The 19,983-nt window shown below is 40.6% G+C and overlaps 1 protein-coding gene across 1 annotated transcript in view; it reads left to right on the top strand.

The window, feature by feature from the left end:
- The first annotated feature begins 5,797 nt into the window (after window positions 1-5,797).
- The window catches only part of LOC148019346 (kinesin-like protein KIN-4A), a 193,912-nt gene continuing 179,726 nt past the window's right edge, over window positions 5,798-19,983 (top strand). Inside the window, exons 1-3 of the mRNA XM_087660982.1 lie at window positions 5,798-6,335; window positions 6,427-6,570; window positions 6,688-6,840. Of these exons, the coding sequence (XP_087517108.1) occupies window positions 6,063-6,335; window positions 6,427-6,570; window positions 6,688-6,840 (570 nt within the window). The 5' untranslated portion in view covers window positions 5,798-6,062. The remainder of the gene's footprint in view (window positions 6,336-6,426; window positions 6,571-6,687; window positions 6,841-19,983) is intronic.

Raw genomic sequence — 19,983 nt, 5'->3', positions numbered from 1 at the left:
ACATGATGCTCAGTACCTTGCATAGGAAAATATTATTACAGAGGACTATAAGATTAAAAACAGAGATCTTACTACATTGAATCTTAGACTAGGAGAATACTGCAACAGTTTAGACACCAAATCAACTGCCTTAGGTGGTGTTCTTTTGGGGAAGACTTGAAATCGATTCTGCTGACTTTAGTTGACCCAAACTGTAAAGAGTTTTTGCACAGTTCAAAAGTAGAAAAATGATGCTACAAGCCAACCAACCTTGTGCCAAGGATGTGTTTTGATTTGTGGGAACTTATAATTAGTGTAGTTAGGATTCATGCATTTTATCTCATCCCTTGGGGGAGTACCTAGAACCTACAACAAGTTTAAAACTTTGAAGAGTAAAAAGCCTTGTGCTCATTGGTCACAATGCAATAGCAACAACTTACAAGCCCTGAAAGACATCAAGAAACAATGAAAAACACAAACAAATCCATTATCAAAGCAACAATGCCCACCCCTTCGAGAAACAACAAATAAACAAGGCAAATGAGCAAATAGTCTTGAAAATCCAAAGAAGTATATGTGGGAGTAAGATTTAATGAACAACTAAGAGAAAGCTACCACCCTAAACTAAAAGTCATCTAAAACCATGAAAATGCACTTTTAGTACTTTAATAATCTCCACCAGTTGATCAACCCCACTTTCTCAAAAAAAGAGCGGTTGAAAAAAGATCAACCCCACTTTCTCAAAAAAAGAGTGGTTGAAAAAAGATCAACCCCACTTAAAGTACTTGAGGGAAGTTCTTTAAGTGGAAAAAAGGGCCTCTTCTCTATCAAGTAGGCTCTTCAAAGACTACATTATTGTAGCAAAGGAGTAAAGCCTGAGGCACGTCAAGGGTCTCTTCTCTATTAGATGAGCTCCTCACAAACTACATATTGTGGCAAGAGGAGTAAAGCCTAGAGGCTAGAACACATCAAACTTGCATTCAACTAAGAGACCTACATGCCTTCACTTGTTCTTCTCTTCTGGAAAATCAGCTCTCAGCTTGCATGTGTTTGAAACAATTGACCACTTTCTCATCAAACCTATCTTCAACATACCCTTCAAAGAGTGCAATCCAAGACAGTGTATTGCAAAATGGCAGCCAATCGAACACTTTTTCTCCTTCTACAACAGAGCCACATTTGACATGCATATCGAGTTGCATTTGCTGAAAATATTTGTCAACTTCCTCACAGAACCCATGTTCAATATATCCTACAATTAAACCATTCCATGAGACTATATCATGAAATGACAAAAAACATCATGTGCTTCCACATTTAAGCCACATTTTTATGTGTTGCCCAAAAAAAGATCTATCTCTACTCCTGATTTCCAAATTTTAGCATGCATCTCTTGGTTAGAGAAATAAGAATAACAGCACAAGCAAATGCAGGAGTCCCATATAACAAAAGTGTTATTGTGTTATGGATTACATACCCTTCAAAATAGAAGGGAGACATTACTACACTACAAAATTTGCTACTGATATACCATTAATTTTGATTAGAATAGCAGAGTACACAAAAAAGAACAAAAATGAACATCTAACAAAGTGTACAGTAAAGTAACTTTTGAGTATAATTTCAGAGAATATTTTCAAATATTTATAAGAAGATTTGTACAAAGTTGAATTTGAATCTATAGATTTATATTGTAGATTACTTGTCTCACCTAGATGCTCATCTTCACTATCACCAAAAACCACTTGGATGTTTCTACAACAATGTTCCTTATACATTAGTCGTGGCAAATTGTCCCTGCATTTAGTAGTTCTACCCATACTATTGGTCTCTACATCATCCGCTTCAATTTGTGCTCGATTGACCACCTCTTCTTTTGACATTGGTAGACCTACACGAACTTCAAATAGGGTGGATGTTGATGTCCTTGTGGTCCCTACCCATACAGTTGATCTCTACATCATCCGCTTCAATTTGTGCTCGATTGACCACCTCTTCTTTTGACATTGGTAGACCTACACAAGCTTCAAATAAGGTGGATGTTGATGTCCTTGTGGTCCCTACCTCAAGGTTTACTGATTGCTTGAGGGCTGTTTCAGTATCCCTTGCCCAATCCATGTCAAAGGTGTCACCATGTAGTATGAAAATATTATGTAACACAAGACATGCGGTGATAATGTCGGGAACATTAAGTAGATCCACGTCTACGTGTTTTAGGAGAATCCGAAACCTTTCCTTTAGCAATCCAAAAGCCCTCTCAATGGCCATTCATATACTAGACTCGATGAAATTCCAATAATACTTCATCTTAGACAAGCCTTCCTTGCTTCCTTTAAAAGGAACTAGGATGTATGGTTTTGTAGTGTATGCACAATCACCTACCAAGCAATACTTGCCAATGTCATCTTTGTTGCTCGGATCCTGAGTGCATTGTTGCCAATTTTCATAGAGTCATGTATGGACCCACACCAACCTACATCATACTCCCAAGCAGTGCAATCAAGTGCAATTGTCAATTGTAACAAAATAGAGTGAAAACCTTTTTTTGTTACAGTAGTCTATTGCATTGTCCTTAGGTGCTATGATGGGGATATGTGTTCCGTCAATGGCACCAATCACAAAGGGAATGCCTCTGATAGCTTCAAATTGTTCGGAAAGCTTTTGCATTCGAAACGGTGTTGGCCAACATATATATGTATCCTTCAATCCTAATGCTACCAATGCTACACAAAATTGTAGCACTATGTGACATGCTATACCTTTCCCACATCCGTAGAGATTTGCAAGAACTTTGAGCAGAGTTCCACTTGCCAACCTATGCAATATACGGGTTTGAAGTGGTATGGCTTGTCTCATGCGAGTATCTTGCCTCCCAAATATAGCAGACAATTGGCCACAAGGATAGTGGAATGTATCCCTGCTAACACAAAGATGTTTCTTGAACATTTAGGCTGTGTATGATCCCATTAAGGTGGCTTGATAAAAAATTTGGGCATATGGATAAGCCCAACATCGTTGAGTAAGGTGACCTCGACAATGATTTAGGGTCTTTGTCTTCATCATCTTGGCAACAACTTTTGCCTCATAAACCCATGCCTTTGCAATATCATCAACTTCCTCCGATATATAATCTAGCATGGCTAGCATCATAACAGATATCACCCAAGCACAATACAAAGCCATCTCTCTACTGCATGTCATAGACTCTACATATGCAAAATCTAATCAAAACTTGCTAATCCTAATAGAAAAATTTGAAGATACACATATAAAAACTCAAATTAAGTTGTATTTTTCATACAAAAATACAAAAATATAAAAATTGAAATTTATGATGTCCATTCAGCAAAATCAATAGATACATAACTATTGAGTTGCATTTTACTAAGAACCAAGCTTCAAATTAATAATAATTCAAAGTTAGTACACTTTCAAAACCAACATTTGCGTTTTTGAAGACACATATAGAGACATTTTACAATATTGAGATTGGAACACCAACATGAGATTAAAATTAAACTTTAAACTCCCATTACAATTCAACATTACTACACTAAGTAGGCTTCTTAGCTAGCTCTAGAAATGCCACCATGCTACCATGCATGGCTTGAAATATATCAAGTTTGCGGGATTCTATTGCATCCTGTCACTCAGATGAATCTTTTAGTTGTGAGACTAGCTCTCGTCCAATGTTAACCATCGCAAATAGGTAGTCATCAATGGTGGGCTTGCGACGTGTGCGATTAGATCCCAATATCTTTTGTGCTTTTCTATAGATGTACTACCTTCAACATTCCCTAGGGATGCTTCTCTCTCTACTTTCGAGTTTTCTTGGGTGGAAGAAACATGACTGATGCATGTGACATGAGCTCGGCCATGCATGTACTCATCCACTACATCATACCACTTACATGTTATCTTCCTATCATTGCCCAAGATTGTGTTGTGTACTTTATCTTGCTTGTATTGTTGATACGCACAAGTCCACTTCTTCCTACAATACTCACTATCCTTATCAAAATCAGAATACATGGAAGCCATCTGTGTGGCAATTTTACCCCAAAGATCAACACCTTGTTTTTGAGGCTTGTTGAACTAGTCATTCATACTACCATGAGCATGAACTAGCTACTCAACCCAAAAATCCTTCCAAAAGTTGTTTTTTTTTTCTTCTCTATCCTCCTCATTGTCTATGTCATTGGTCATGGCTTTCTTCCCCTTAGTCTTGCTCTTCTTAGGGAGAGGAAGGGTAAGTGACACATTATTGGGTACCACTACATGCTTCTTTGTTCCTCGAGACTTTGGAGGTCGTTGAGGTAATTGCACACTTGCCTCGTGATGGTCCAATTTTAGACCTTTGGTAGAGAAGGGTTGAACCCCTTGCATATTGGTAGGTTGAGGTGTTGTGTATTACAAGTGTTCAGAATAGGAGCCATCATTAAGCATAGCACTAAACCCATGTGGAAGTGTTCTGAATTGCATACCCATTTGTGGAAGATGCTGCAAATAATATGGTGCATTTGGGAGCAAACCTGAAGGACTTGAGATTTGGCTATCCAAAGAGATTTGTGGTTGTGATTCCATGACAATGTCATCTTGAGAGTCTTGTGTATATTGGCGGAAAGCCATTGCTGCAAGCCTAGAAAATAAGACAATCATTTGATTACATTTAACAAGATATTTACACATATATAGAGAAAAAAAGACAAAATTGTTCCTAACCTCCTTTTTGTGTTTTATCCTCCTCCACAAACTTTCTATCAAGAGTTCGAAGGCTGTAACAAATGGATGCAACAACAAATTTCAAGATCTATTTATAGATGACATTCACAAATATATAGAGAAAAGAATGGCAAAATTGTACCTAACTTTGTTTTTCTATTTTATCTTGCTACACACACTTTCTACCACATGTGTGAAGGCTACAACAAATTATAATTGAGTTTTGATGTGCACCAATGAATGTTGCAAATTAAAGAATGTATTGCTGCAAAATTGAGTTCTAATAACTGTCTATAAACTAAGGCTCGGTACTAAAAGCAATACTTTTCCAATTTCAAAGGAAATTTAGTGTAACACAGTACTGCATAAATTAGGCCTTCTAATGCCCAATTTCAACACAAATCCAATTTCTAGACTTGATTTATTGATCCAATGCATCGAGAGAGAGACATATAGACATAGATACACCTAAATTTTGAGTTCAATGCAAATTGCATGCCTCTTTGGAGAGAGAGAGAGAGAGAGAGAGAGAGAGAGAGAGAGAGAGAGAGAGAGAGAGAGAGAGAGAGAGAGAGATGCACCCAACTATTACGAAAAAGAAAAGAGATACACACGATTTTCAACGAAGATTACATACCTCTGGGGAGAGATGCACCCAATCACTGTGCCATAGAGAGAGAGAGAGAGAGTACCTATAGATGATTGAAGCTTAATGAGAGTTTGATGATGTGATTGAAGTAGCACGTATATATAGAGGAGAGAGAGAGCTCAAGAACTGCAATGGTAGTCTTGAAGCTTTTGTTGCATAAGCAAGCAGCAAAGCACCAAAGAGAAGATATGGCACGAATGAGAAGTAACTATGCTAGGCAGGCCATAAGTGAGGAGCAAAAACTTGGCCATGACGTGTCAAAAAGGGGCCCTAATTTTTCTAGCCTTCCACCTTGTGTGAACATACAGTTTTCCATCCTAAAATTTGATTGGCCATCTGTATTTGGGACCCCTGTTTGTCTCCTCGGTCTGAACCCACCCTAAGCCAAATTGGCGCATTCACGTCTTTCATCTCTACGAAGGAAGATGCATAAAATTGTGACATCGAACTCCGACTCTAGGGTGGCGCGATCAAGATGCAAGGAGACGCAACGTCCGAAGGTGGTTCGGGCTTCGTTCTCTTTCGCGCGCGCGCACACACACACACACACACACACTCTCTCTTCCCCCGTCCCCCTTCTGTGTCGTCTCTTCTGAGTCGTCTTCCCAAGCGACTGGACGATACAAGCTCCAAAGATGTTCTCCTGTAATCGAGGTCCGCATTGAGGCGATTCAAGGAGCTGGCAGCAGCTTCTTCTGATGATTCAGGCAGAATGGATTCCGGTTGCTGCGCCACGCCGTGCGAAGAGCCGAAGGTCCCGTATGAAGCTGCAGCACAGGAAGGAAAGGCCGCTCCTACATGTACTCCTGCATCACCAGCGGCGGCGGCAGCAGCAGGAGGAGGCACTTCGGCTTCCGTGCCTTCAGACAAGGAGCCTCCCAGCTCTCAGCGCATCATCGTCGCTCTTCGTATCCGGCCTCTCACCCCTACCGAGCGGCTGCAGGGTTGCAAGGATTGCATAACGGTTGTTCCTGGCGAACCACAGGTATGTCCATGCATTCCAATCTTTCTGCCTTCTCCTTGTACCCTCTCACATTGCTCCATTCATACTTTTGCCATACTTTTTCATATCGCAGGTTCAGCTTGGCTCCAATTTCTTTACCTTCGACCATGTATATGGAAGCTTTTCTCCTTCTTCTTCCATCTTCGATGAATGCGTGGCTCCCCTTGTGGAAGCTTTGTTTCAGGGTTATAATGCCACTGTACTGGCTTATGGACAGGTGAACTTTGATCGTCTGATAGTTTTGAAGCCAATGCTGTTGCAATATGAAGGCATGGGCAATGGTCTTCATGTGATACTTGAATAGGTTCATTATTTCTCGTTTCTGTTCCTCTAGACAGGATCTGGTAAAACATACACCATGGGAACTGGATTTGCCATTGGCGGTGGTACAGATGGTATTACTCCTCGAGTAATGGAGTCTTTATTCAAAAAGGTGGAGAGTTCAAAAGGAGAAATGGATGTACAGCTCAGAGTTTCATTCATTGAGGTGATTATTTATGTCTCTGGTATGTGTGGATGCAATGCAATGTTAACAGCTAAAAATAGAAAATTCAACAAAAGGCTCTCTCTAGAGGTGGAAAATTTGTGAATGCATTGTGTTCTCTTGAGCTACATTGTCCATTATATCATCCAGCTCCATATTTCAAGCATATTTCGAAATTTGAGGGGACTATACATGGATGTCTTCTCCAGTATCTATATAATTTGTGGGCTCTGAAGTGTGTAGACTGGCAATAATGAAGGCATAAACATGCCCGGGAATGGACATGAACATGGCAGAGGTGTGTTGTTCGGTTAGTTTTGAACTATGATAGAGCAGACTTTACAATGTTTTATGGAGAAAGACAATTGTTAACTTTTGTAAATGAAATCATTAAATACTGATTCGGGATATGACTTGCTGGTTTAGGAGCACACAAACAAGTGGTTGCTCTAAGCTTATCCGTAACCTTCAGAATGGTGAGCCACATAAACTTGCAGCAGTGCAAATGTTCTTCTAGACTGCAGCCTTCATCACAAACAGAACTGGTGTGAGGTGGTGGTTGATGGTATATATCCACCTAGTCTGCTGCTGGTGGTTCTGACAAGAAACTCCACATGTATGAACATGAATAAATCTGTGGAAGAGTAGGCTTAAATCTGAATTACATTGCTGTAGCATGGACGGCAGAGTTGCTTGGGAACTGTTGTAACTTGTGGTTGATGACTTAGAGGTTGTGGGCAACCATAATGAACCATGAAGCAATAATGGCCTTTTAAACCTTTCAGTTGCTTGAGATAACCGGAGTTACTAGTCTACTCTAGTACATCTGTTTCGTTGCTGATCTTCTTATTTTGATGCTGCTGGTAGCTAGTTGCCTAAACTGATCCAAATATTCGGGTTGATGGTATGAAAAAGGAGGGTCTGCAAATGGGGGATTCAGATACACTTGTTGCTGTCCATTTCTTGTCATTGGAGTTGCATGTGGCTTTGGCCCACATTATCACATGTGAATGTTATCATGCAAGAGGGAAGATGAGAAAGGGCTAGAGGACAAGAGTGAAAGTGTAGAAAGAGAAATTTCAGAGTTTCATCACGAGAAACTGATCAAATCAGCTGCTGCCCTGTTCTGAAGTGTGCTTGCTGCTGTCTGCTGCTGTTTGGAAGCCAAAAATGAGCCGTTGCCTGCTCAATATGCTGTTGCCAGCTGCTGTAGGCCCTCTTGGGCAGGTTGCCAACTCCTATTGTGTCTTCTCTAGTTGCATTTGACCTAGAATGCCCTGTTGCAGCTATGGGAGCCTCTCATTCCTCTCTCTCAGCCCGCACCAAGTTAAAATGGCCTTCTTTCAGCCTCCAACAGCCTTCTCTCCACTTGCATGGGTAAGTTTTGCCAAGTGGTAGCCTTCCTAATCCAAATCCAACATTTTTCAGCATTTTTAAATTATTTTTCAAAAAATTAATTTAATGATTATTTATTGCTTTTAAAAAAATTGACCAGTCAACAATTACCTAGCCAATTTATCACCCAAGCATTCTTAAGCACTCATTAGTCTCTAAATTGGTTAATTAATTAATGCCAAGTTCCTAGCATCACCATTGACACTTATGGCTAATAAAGTGATCTAGGCCAATTTCTAACACCAAGTACCACCCAATATATATTGAGTACAACTTGTTACAAAAGTCCAAGTGATATCTTGGGGTCCTTGGTCCCATCTTGTAAAATAACTTGCTTGCATATCATATTTGCACCTCACATTTGGACTTTTATTATTAACTTATTAAATGCCAAACAAAGCATAAGCAAAGCATCACAATTCCACATCCTTATGACAGAGCTCCCCCTTGAAATCCTTGCCATCATCCTTAATTGCTTTGCCATGTGCCAAAAATAAAATAATATACTGAAATTTCCATAAGGTATCATAGTAAAAACAATATCGGCCGCTAGAGGTCAACCATGCTAATGCCAAACACTTGTTGAAAATTTATAGCTAGCATAACTATAACATAAGACTCATAAGTAATCCAAAACTTTTATCCAAAACCCATAGGGTGCATCCCATTGCTTATACTTCTCAATTGCTTTGGCTAAATAACCATAGTAAAGCATAAAGTGAGTATAAACCATAGTTGAATTATCAATGCCATTCATAAAACATTCTGTTGTTTATAAAAGCAATTGAGTACTACTAATAATTGATGATCATCTAGCAAAAACCATGTCTGATGGTCATATACTGATGGCCATACTTTGATGATCATACAGAAGTTGTATGATTGTCATATACTAATGACCATACTCTTATGATCATACATTGATGACCATACTCTGACCTCATGGCAGACATATTGTTAGCACAATATCTTGGATGCATGTCGAATACATTTGAGATCCACTATATGCTAGAGTTGTCTATCATTGGAGGAGTGGAAGTGCTATCTCTCCTTTGAGCATTAGGTAATGCTTTAGACGATCCTTGTTCTATTGAACTTGACTTAGTTCAATTCAAAGTCGGTTTTAATTGAAAATCATCGAGTGAAAGTTGCAACAAGTGAAAACAGTTTACCAAATCACTCTCTTTTATCCATTTAGCATCCATTGGGTGAATAAATTTGAATTTTCACCAAGTATCTTTTTGAAAATTTACTTGTAATCTTTCTCTTTATGTGCCAAAATTTACTTGGGTACCGATATCTTATCTAGCTTTTCAACCTCTAGCTAAATTTCAATAGATATATCCTTTGGCATAAAAGGCCTCAACAAGCTCACATAAAAGGCATTATGTATCTACTACTGTGGAGACAATTTCAGCCTATAAGCAACATCATTGATCCGCTCAATACTTGGAAGGGCCCACAATATCTCATACTTAGCTTTGGATACAATCTCTCTCTACTTTTCATCTTTTTCAATCTTGCATTTTTAAAATGCAGCAATACATAATTAGCCTCTCCAAACTACAAAGCACATCTATGGTGATTAATTGTCCTCTTTTGCTTCTCTTGAGATCTTTGAAATGTATATTTAACCTTTGCATAGACTGCATCCATGTTTTCCACATAGCAATTAGTCTCAGTGATCTTGTCCTTTGTGTGTAAGGCAGGGGAATATTTTCTTGCCATCCTCCATGATCTCAAATGAAGCCTTGCTAGTGAAACTATGCATTGTATTGTTATATGTAAACTCTACCAAAGGCATGTACTATTCCTATTGTGTTTTATGATCAAATACATAGCATATCGATTGTTAGTCTATGGATGGAAGGATGAAGAAAATTTCAGTATGATACCCATGTTTTCAAAGAGCCCCTTTTAAAACAAATTGGCCATCTGAAGGTCTTGATCACTCATGATCGACTCTGGTATGCCATGATACTTGAACACATACTACAAAAATAAGCATACCATATGATTATTCTTTATCTTCTTTTTCATTGGAGCGAAATAGGTCTACTTATTGAACCTGCAAATAATAGTCTATATCCCATTATTTCTTGTAGATATGTTAGGGAGCTCAAAGATAAAGTCCATAGTAATTTTTTACCAAGGCCGATTAGAAATAGGCAAGGGTTGCAAGAAACCCAACATCTTTTGCCTACTATACTTTTTTTTAATACAATGCATGTCTTGACAAATTGCTCGATATCGTATTTCAAAGTAGGCCAATAAAAGAAATGCTACATTACCTTGATTGTAGCATCAATATCTCTATACCTTGCATAAGGAGCAACATGCCTCTTTGTCATCACCTTAGATCTAAACTGCTTTGTAACACATAATTGCTATGCATAATTAGAAAACTATCTCTAAGCATAAAGTGCTTATGTAAATTTATTAAAAAAAAAAAAAAAAACAAAAACAACTAAGAGACCAAAGAGATAGCAGGGTTTATGTGGAAAAACACAGTGTGTGTAGCAAATACTAAGAGAGAAGAGAAAGGTGTATGATGATGAAGGAAGAGAGGTGGAGAATGACTGAAGTGAGTGGTGAAGAATAAATGAAGTGTCGGCCCATTTATAGACATAACCTATCTAGGGTGGTGTGTCAGTGAGTGAGCGCCCACTGAAAAAGTGACAAAATGTGGACACCAATACTTTTTGGGACTGCCAATGTGAAACCCTAAATGAAGTGTGCAAAGTAAAGAAGTGGTTTCTCAACACCCTTGTTAGGCCCAAAAAGGAATGAAGAAAGAGGATCGAAGAGAGATGTGAAGGGATCTCGAAGATCCAAGATTTCCACCTAAAGGTTACCTAGAGTAAGGAACAATAGACGGGATGAACTCTAGAACCTGACTCCACGTCGAGAGAGAAGCCATTAGCTCCATAACTCCTTGTGGGAAGGAGTTTGAAGGCCTCCTTACCAAGTTGTGGCTGAACCTTCAAGGCCTCGATTTAGGTGATGCCTAAAGATCTTGGGTATTGATAGGAGAAATGATTGCTCGAAGATAGCCCTTCACAAAGAGTAAATGGTGGGCGAAGAACTTCATGATGAGTAAGTATTCCCTTGGAGGGTGGAGGTGTAGGTCCCCTCCTTTGAAGCCAAGAAAGAGTTGTCTCCTATGAGGGTAGAGAGAGTATATCCCTCTCTATGAGAGGAAGGGAATCTAAAAACTCATGGATCATAGACTTTGAATCATCAGATGACGAAGTGCTGCTGGTCATGCCAACGAAGGTATTAGGGGTGGCGAAGATGTTGAAGAACTCCTAGAGGTGGCCTCTCGAACTTGAGTAGTCAAGGGTGGGGAAAGATGCGGCTCATGCTAAGCCAAAGGTGGGCCACATTCGTTGTCTCTTAAGGAAGCGGACTATGGAACCAAAGTAATGGAAGGAGTTGAACAACCACTGTCTTGCGGAGGAGTGGACTATCGAGAGGATGGTATCCAACAATCACTCTCTCTTGGTGGAGTAGATTGCAGAACCGTGGGTTCTTGAGGTGGCATCTAGAAGAAGTAGAAACAATCTCCGTAGCACCTTGCGGTGGTCGCTCCTTTTGCTCCTTTTGCTCGATAGGACTTAGTGCATAGCTAATTCGTCTTATTGCCTTTGATCATTAAAATCTAAAAGCCTGTGTAGAAGAAACTCTGTGGCCTAAAAGGGAGAGATGGCACAACAAGTGTCTAGGGATAGACACATATACTGTGACAGGATAGGCAGCAAAGGTCCATGCTGGTAAGCATCAGTGGGAGGCCTGATGATGCAGGAAGAGGAGTACCCACTAGTCTATCCATTTGCTTGTGGAGAAGTCATAGTACTGGAGTGTTAACCTATAAAAGGGAGGTTGGGAGGGAGAGGAAGAGAAGGGTATCTTTGTCTCCTAGTGATATGGCAGAAGGGGAGAAATCAATAGGTGATGGTGAATCTGCAATCTATCTTTGCCTTCTTTGATGTAGAGGATCTTCATGGCTCATTGAGCGCCTTTTGCTTTGATACCATGCCAAGAAAATAGGTATGCTCTAGTACCATGTCAAAAAATAACTAAGAGACCAAAGAGACAGTAGGGCTTGTGGAGGGAAACACAGAGTGTGTATGGCAAACAATGAGAGAGAAAAGAAGGGTGTCTCATGACGAAGGAAAGGAGGTAAATAATGATTGAAGTGAGTGGTGAAGAATGAATGAAGTGATGGCCTATTTATACATATAATCTGGGGTGGCATAACATTGAGTCAGCGTTTACTAAAAAATTGACAAAAAATGTGGACACTAGTCTTTTTTGGGGTTGTCAATATGAAACCCTAAATGAAATATATAAATAAACTAAAGAAGTGGTTTCTCAATATACCTTTGGCTATTGCAAAGCTTGATCATATACATTCGTAAAATTTGAATCAATAGTATACCGATCTTTCATAGTATCCAATTTAGTGTGATATATCATAATGGCAGCCAAAATTAGAGGCTTATGAGACAATGCATCAATCACTACATTCTTTTTTCCATCTATGTATGCAATGTGAAAGTGAAATATAAATATAAAGTTTGCACATTTTATGTGCTTCTTAGGCAACTTAGTCCAAGTCAAAAAGTGGTTTTGATGGTATGTTTGCATTGTAAAATCAACACCTAAGATAGTGTTTTCATGTTGAAAGTGCACGAATTACAAGTAATTCTTCTAGTAAACTTAAAAATTTCTCTTGGCACCATGGAGAATACAACTCTTATATGCCATTAGTCGGTTGTCCTACACTACAATAGCCCCTTGTGCTATTTCCACATGCATCACATTGCACAACAAATTACTTATATCCAATAATGCAAGCATATGATTTGAAGTTATCTTTTCTTTCAATTTGTCAAATGTTATTCGTAAGTCCAAAAGGCATGACAAGAAACTCATACAACCCAAAAGATATCTTAAGTTGTCTTTGGAACATCATCTGGTCTAATGTGAATTTGGTGATATTGTCAAAGCGAAGCAATGTGGAAGCGAATGACCAAGACAAAGAGTGAACAGAGAGAGAAGAGAGAGGGAAAGAGACAATGCAACACAGAAAATCTGCAGTGTAGAATGCTGTATAAGGATGTAGAAATATACATAGGTGTAGAGAGAATGTCTGTGAATGTCTCCACCTCGAAGATCTTAGTCTCCATCAACATCAAGGGCAGTCTCCATGGTTTGCAATCTAAAATATGTGAGACAATTGTGAAACATTACTCAAATCGGCACCAATAAATAGGCCAACAGGAAATAGTGAAAAAGACCAGATCGGCTGCATTTAAATGCAGCTGATTGATAGTAGTGCTGTCTGAACAGCATGTACGATCTATTACCATGTGTAACATGCTCTTGTCTGACTTGCCATGTATCATCTACACCAATTGCTCCTGTTGCTCCTGCTTGTCCGGGGAATGACCAGCTATCGAGCTCTAGCACCCCCTCTCAGATCTTGGACATAGTAGAAGGCTAAGGAATTTGGAGTGTTGTCAAACTGAAGGCTGGGGAAGTGCCTTGGTAAACAAATTTGCAAGATTGCCCTTAGTCTTGCAGTAGACCAGGGAAATGGTCTCATCTAGAATCTTCTCCCAAATGAAATGGAACTGGATCTTAATATGCTTCATCCGAGCATGAAACACATGATTCTTGGCCAAGGCAATGCAACTCTCATTGTTGCATTGTAGAACAGTAGGACTTATCTGTGGGCAGCCAAGCTCCTCTAGGAGCTTGCAAAGCCACACTCTCACATGTAGTAGAAGTCGTTGCCTAATACTCTACCTCAGTCAAAGAGAGGGCAATTGTGGGTTGCTTCTCCATGAAATAGCACCAACACCCAAGTTAAAGCAAGAGCCTGTTGTGGACCTTTGATGATCCACATCACCAGCCCAATCTGAATTGCTCCATCATATAAGTATCAAGGCCGTAACACTTGTACCAGTGGGATAATAGATTCCAAGGTCAAGAGTCCCTCGTAGGAAGTGTAAAATCCTCCGAGTAGCTTGCCAATGCACCATCTTGGGTTCACTCATGAATGCGGCTAGCACATTTACAGCATAACATAAGTCAACATAGGTATTAGGAAGCCAAATCAAGGAGCCAACCAACTGCCTATAACATGTAGTATCCGCCAAAGGAGAATCGAAATGAGCTGTAGTTTTCCAATTCGGGTCGGTAGGAGTTGTAAGAGACTTGCATCCCTCCATCTCACACATAGTCAAGAGCTCTTGTACATACCGCTATTGGGAAATAAAGGTCCCCCTTAGAGTTTGATAGATCTCATGACCTAGAAAGAAGTAAAGAAGTCCCACATCCGTCATCTCAAACTTCTTATGAAGTGCTTCTCATTCCAAGAATGGGGAGCTTGCTTAAGGCCATAGAGAGCCTTCCTCAACCTTTACACCTTTCCATCAGAAGAACTGAAGCCTGGAGGCTGCTCAACATAGATCTCCTCCTTCAACTCCCCATTCAAGAAGACTGACTTCACATCCAACTGATAGACCGGCCATCTCCTATGGCTAACCAAGGCAAGAACAACGCGAATAGTAGCCATCCTAGTGGTAGTGGCAAAAGTATCATGGAAATCAATGCTTGGGCGTTGTGTAAAACCTTTAGCAACAAGGCGGGCCTTGTGCTTGTCCATTGTGCGATCATTGTAGTACTTGCCCTTGAAAGACCCATTTGACGCTAATGATCTTCTTATGAGGAGGCTTCGGCACAAGATACCAATTGCCATTTCTCGCAATCGACTGTAGCTCTTGCTCCATCGCTTTTTGCCAATGATTATGTTGTAAAGTCTCCTTTAAGGAAGTGAACTTCCGATCGTGTATGACACGAGTCATCAAACAATAATTAGTGTAAACAAGCTCAGTGTGGTATGCTTGGTTCCTCTGAGAACACTGCGGGCCATCCTACGGTTGCCACTCCTTAGGGACCCCCTCAATCCCTGTATCACGAAGAGTGTTACAAGCCCAATGAGGAGGAGGCTAGATCTTGCCTTGTCACTCTCCATTTGCTTAAGTTTTTGGAAGGTCCACTGATGACAGGGGAACAATCAGTGAATTTGGTGGTTGAGAACTAAGCTCCTCATTCGAAGAAGAGTCCTCAAGAGGCACAGGCTCCAGAGAAACAATCGCTATCACCCAACTGTCATCGGGATCTCTAAAAATAGGGTGGTTCTCACCCCCCTTCGAGGCTAGAACTTTCACGAATCTAGCATTATGGCTTGTGTAGGCATCTCGCTTAACGGGATTATACAATCGGTAGCCTTGAGATAGCAGCTATAGCCCACAAACACCTGTCTTTTGGAAGCCACTTCAAATTTGTCACGTTGTGTCTTCGGATGTGAACATAGGTATCACACCCAAAAGCCTTGAAATAAGAAACATCTACCTTAGACCCATAGTATGCCTCTTATGGAGTCATACCAACAACGGAAGTAGGGGAATGATTAAGGATGTGAATTGCAGTAGCTATAGCCTTAGCCCATACACATCGAGGCATCTGACAGTGCTCCATCATGGTACAAGCCATCTCGATCACATTGCGATTCTTTTGCTCCAAGATGCTATTCTTCTAAGGAGTGTTTGTATTGGCAAACTCTTGGTGAATACTAGAATCTCTACATGAAAATGAGCAAGCTCATTAGAAACAAATTCTTTGCCCTTATCTGATCATAAGATCTTTAACTTTTGGCTTGTGATCGGTTCTCCTCAAAGAGCAACCAGTCCTTAAAGTTGGAGAAAGCCTTTGACTTGAGCTTCAAGAAATAAGCCCATGTCATCCTACTGTAATCATCTACAATTTGCATGAAATACAAGCTCCCTCTAAGGGACCCGCCCTTATCGGTCCACAAAGATCGATAGATTTGTCCTTTTTTTTCTTTTGGTCTTTCCCCTTTTTTTGAGAGAATTGACCAACCAAGGCCTTAGATTTAGAAGCATTGGTTCATTTCAATTGCTCCTCTTGGTCCAAGATCATAGGAACCAACTCTTTCCATTGAAGAGTCTTAGACCATCATGAAGCAATCAAGGCGGAATAAAAACCTCTGAAACGGAGCTTTTATTGTAAAAGAAGAGTTGTCTCCATATCTTCAGAAGTGATTAGCTTCCTTGCATTTTGTACTTGCATTTGAAGTTGCCTCAGCTTGTTGATATTGTGAGAGGAAGAAGAGATCGAAGCTCAGCTAAGAGTACAATAGATAGTGTAGAGTATGAGAACACGACACCCAATACAATAATCTAAAGTGTAAGGTGTAAGTGCAAAATACAACTCTTAAACCTTAGGGTTGTAAGAGGGTGTTCACACCCGAAGAGTGTGAAACATGATAAGTGCCTAAAATTGTGTAATATAGACACATAAAATAAAAGAAACAAATCTTGGGAAAAAAATCTCTCGTAGGGAGAGTAAAAAGTGCCCCAGTGTCCTATTGAAGATCATCGATACTCCTTTGTGAGCATAGGCATGAGTCAAACCCAACAAACCCCCTTGGAGTGTCATCTACCAAAGGAGATTAAACTTAAAGCATTGCGAAATGCTTCAAATTTTTCATGAGGAAGAGCTTTGGTGAAGATGTCTGCCATGCTATTGGTGGTAGGATAGTGACAAGGCTGATATCACCTGCATGTAGTCTCTCTTTGACAAAGTGATAATGAATCTCAATGTGTTTCATGCGTGCATGAAACACTCTGTTCCGTGCCATTGCAATGGCTTTTTGATAGTCAGTGAACAAAGGAGTAAGCTTTGTGACATATATATCCAAATCAGTTGACAAGCGTCTAAGCCATGTGCATTCAATTGTGATAATGAAAGCTGCCTTGTACTCAGCTTCACATGAGAATGTGGCAACAGTGGATTGTTTCTTGCTAAGCCAAGAGATGCAAGATGAGCCAAGAAAGAAACAATTGCCACTAGTGGAGTGATGAGAATCATAATCACCAGCCCAATCAGTATCACTATAAGCATGTAAGTGCAGTGGTCCCCCCTTGGCATAAAGCAATCCAAGAGTCCTAGTACCTTGCAAATAATGGAAAACATGCTTGACAGCTTGCCAATGTGACTTGTGTGGTTGATGCATATATCTGCTCAAGGCTGAAACTACAAACTGTATGTCCGGCCTTGTGTTGCATAGGTAAATAAGACATCCAATTGCTGGAGCATATGTATGGATATCAAACAAGTCACAGTCACTGGCTTGCAATCGTGTAAGCCAAACCTCTCAAGAAGTTTATCAATGTATCTCGACTATGACAATCAAATGCCTCTAGCATCATGAATGAATTGAATGCCCAAGTAATGGCGCAAAGGCCCCAAATCTGACATCTCAAAAGTTTGCTTCAAATTTTGTTTGAATGCTGAAATCTGATCAGCATGTGTCCCTGTAAGCAAAAGATCATCAACATGTAGACATATGACTAGCAAGGATTCCCCCTCTTTACATGCGTTAAGGGTAGACTCTGATGAGCTATTCATGAACCCTTTGTTGTGTAAAAAAACATCAATCTTTGCATACCAAGCTCAAGGAGTTTGTTTCAAACTATATAAAGCCTTTTTCAGCTTACAGACCAAGTGTTCGGATCCCTCAAGTGCAAAACCAATGGGTTGCTGTACATACACTTCTTCTTGAAGTTCCCCATGTAAAAATGCAGCATAGAGACAGGGAACGCCCGTTCCGGTACATAGGAACAGATTAACGCGTTCTGAGAGGTTTGAGCCTAGGAAACGTTGGCAGAACATTCCAGCCCATTCCTTGACCCGTTCACTCCCGTTCTGGGCCGTTTCCTGGCCGTTCCGAGGCCGTTTCTTGTTTGGAACGATTGTTCTAGCAGTGGACCTTAAAAAAAAAAAACTTTCGTTTCAATGAGTGCGACTCCTTGGCCCATTTCCTGCCCGTTGCCCGTTGCCCATTGCTCACTGATTGTCGCTCGCTCGCGTTGCTCCCGCCAATTGCCCCGCCCGTTGCTCCGGTCGATTGTCCCTTGCTCGCGCTACTCTCGCCGACTGTCCCGCTTGCCTTAATTGCCTACTCCCACCTACTCCCGCCAACTGTCCTGCTTGCTTCCGCCTCTCCCGTCGCTCCAACCTGCTCTCGCCTGCCATGCTTGCCCCGATTGCCTGCTCCTACTTGCTCTCGGGACCGGCCTACCTCTCCTACCTGCTTGGCCCGCCTCTCTTGCCTGGCGTGGCTCTCGTCCATGATTAGGTGAGGTCTCCAAGATCATTATCTTGATTCTTTCCCAAATTTGGGGCATTTTGGATCAAACTTCAGTTGTTGGTAGTTGCCCCAAAATTTGGTTCTTTCTCTAGGATTGGAATTTGGGACCTAAATTTGGCTGCAATGTCCCCAAATTTGGGGTATTGGGATCCATCATCCCGGGATTTAAAAGAGCCCCTAAATTTGGGGCATTTTAAATCAGTCATTGCCCCAAATTTGGGAGCTGAAAATGCGCCAAATTTTGGGGCATTTTCAGCAAGGGAATACAGGCTGGAATGGGGCATTTTGAGTTAGTCATTGCCCCAAATTTGGGAGCTGAAAATATGCCAAATTTTGGGGCATTTTCAGCAAGGGAATGCAGGCTAGAATGCCCCAAAATTTGTGGCATTTTTAGTAAAAAGAATGCAGGCTGAAGTAGCACCAAAGTTTTGGCATTTTAAGCAAATATTTAACACACGCATGTTGAAATTTTAGCTGCAAATTTTTGCAAATTTATTAAACTTCACTGATTATTTGTCACTTTTATATAGATGGCAGCATTGACATCTATGGGATCTTCATCATCCCTAGTAGGTACTTCGTCAACAGTTGGATGAAGTCGAAGCACTACTTGGTCATGGTGGGATGAGGTAGATGTAGGGGTGCCATTGAGAGGTGGAGGGGCTTGCCCTTGGAAATGCAAACTTTGCTCTTATGCTCGTACTAGTGGGGTTGATAAAGTGAGAGCCCATCTTCTACACAAGGAGGGGAAAGAGGTGCGTTTTTTCACCAAAGTATCAATTGAGAAAAGGCAAGAGTTACTTGACTGCATAGCCACTTCTATGGGAAATTCACATGCCAGGAGGACTCCAAATATAGCAGTGGATCCAACAACATGAACTCTAAGGCCAGCAGGGCATGGTGCTTCATGTAGAAGACCACCAGGATTAGTGGCTATGCAGCCTTCTCGTGGGCCATCAGTGGTAGTAGGTTGTGGCGTTAGACAGAGTTCATTGCACACTTAATGGGAACCAAGGAAAAAAGAGGAAATAGATGCAGCAGTGGCACGCTTTTTTTACCATGACCATATTGCATTCAAATCAGCCAGGTCACCTCATTTTTTAAATATGGTGGCAAAGATTGCAGAGTATGGACCCACATATAAGCCCCCTTCATTAGAAACTATCAGGACTACATTGCTTCAAAAGGAGAAAGCAGCCATAGAGATTGCAACAGCAAATATTCGCAATCAATGGGCAAAAAATGGAGTGACATTGATAGTAGATGGATGGAGTGACACATGCCATAGGTCCATACATGGCGTTGTTGCATATTCTCATGGAGATGTATACTTTATTGGTAGTCATGATGCTTTAGAGACTGGAAAGAGTGCAGATGTATTGGTATCTGAGTGGTGCGAGGCAATGCAGCTGTTGGGGTAGAAAATGTAGTGTAGTTTGTGGCAGATGGTGAACCTACAAACAGGGCAATAGGAAACATTTTAATGGCAATGTATCCCCATATCA

This window comes from Lygodium microphyllum, chromosome 20 (genome assembly GCF_053477565.2).
Source record: "Lygodium microphyllum isolate KBCC chromosome 20, Lygodium_microphyllum_v1.1.10, whole genome shotgun sequence".
Classification (NCBI taxonomy): domain Eukaryota; kingdom Viridiplantae; phylum Streptophyta; class Polypodiopsida; order Schizaeales; family Lygodiaceae; genus Lygodium; species Lygodium microphyllum.
The sequence above is the reverse complement of the archived record's forward strand: the minus strand, read 5'-3'. Positions and strand labels throughout refer to the sequence as shown.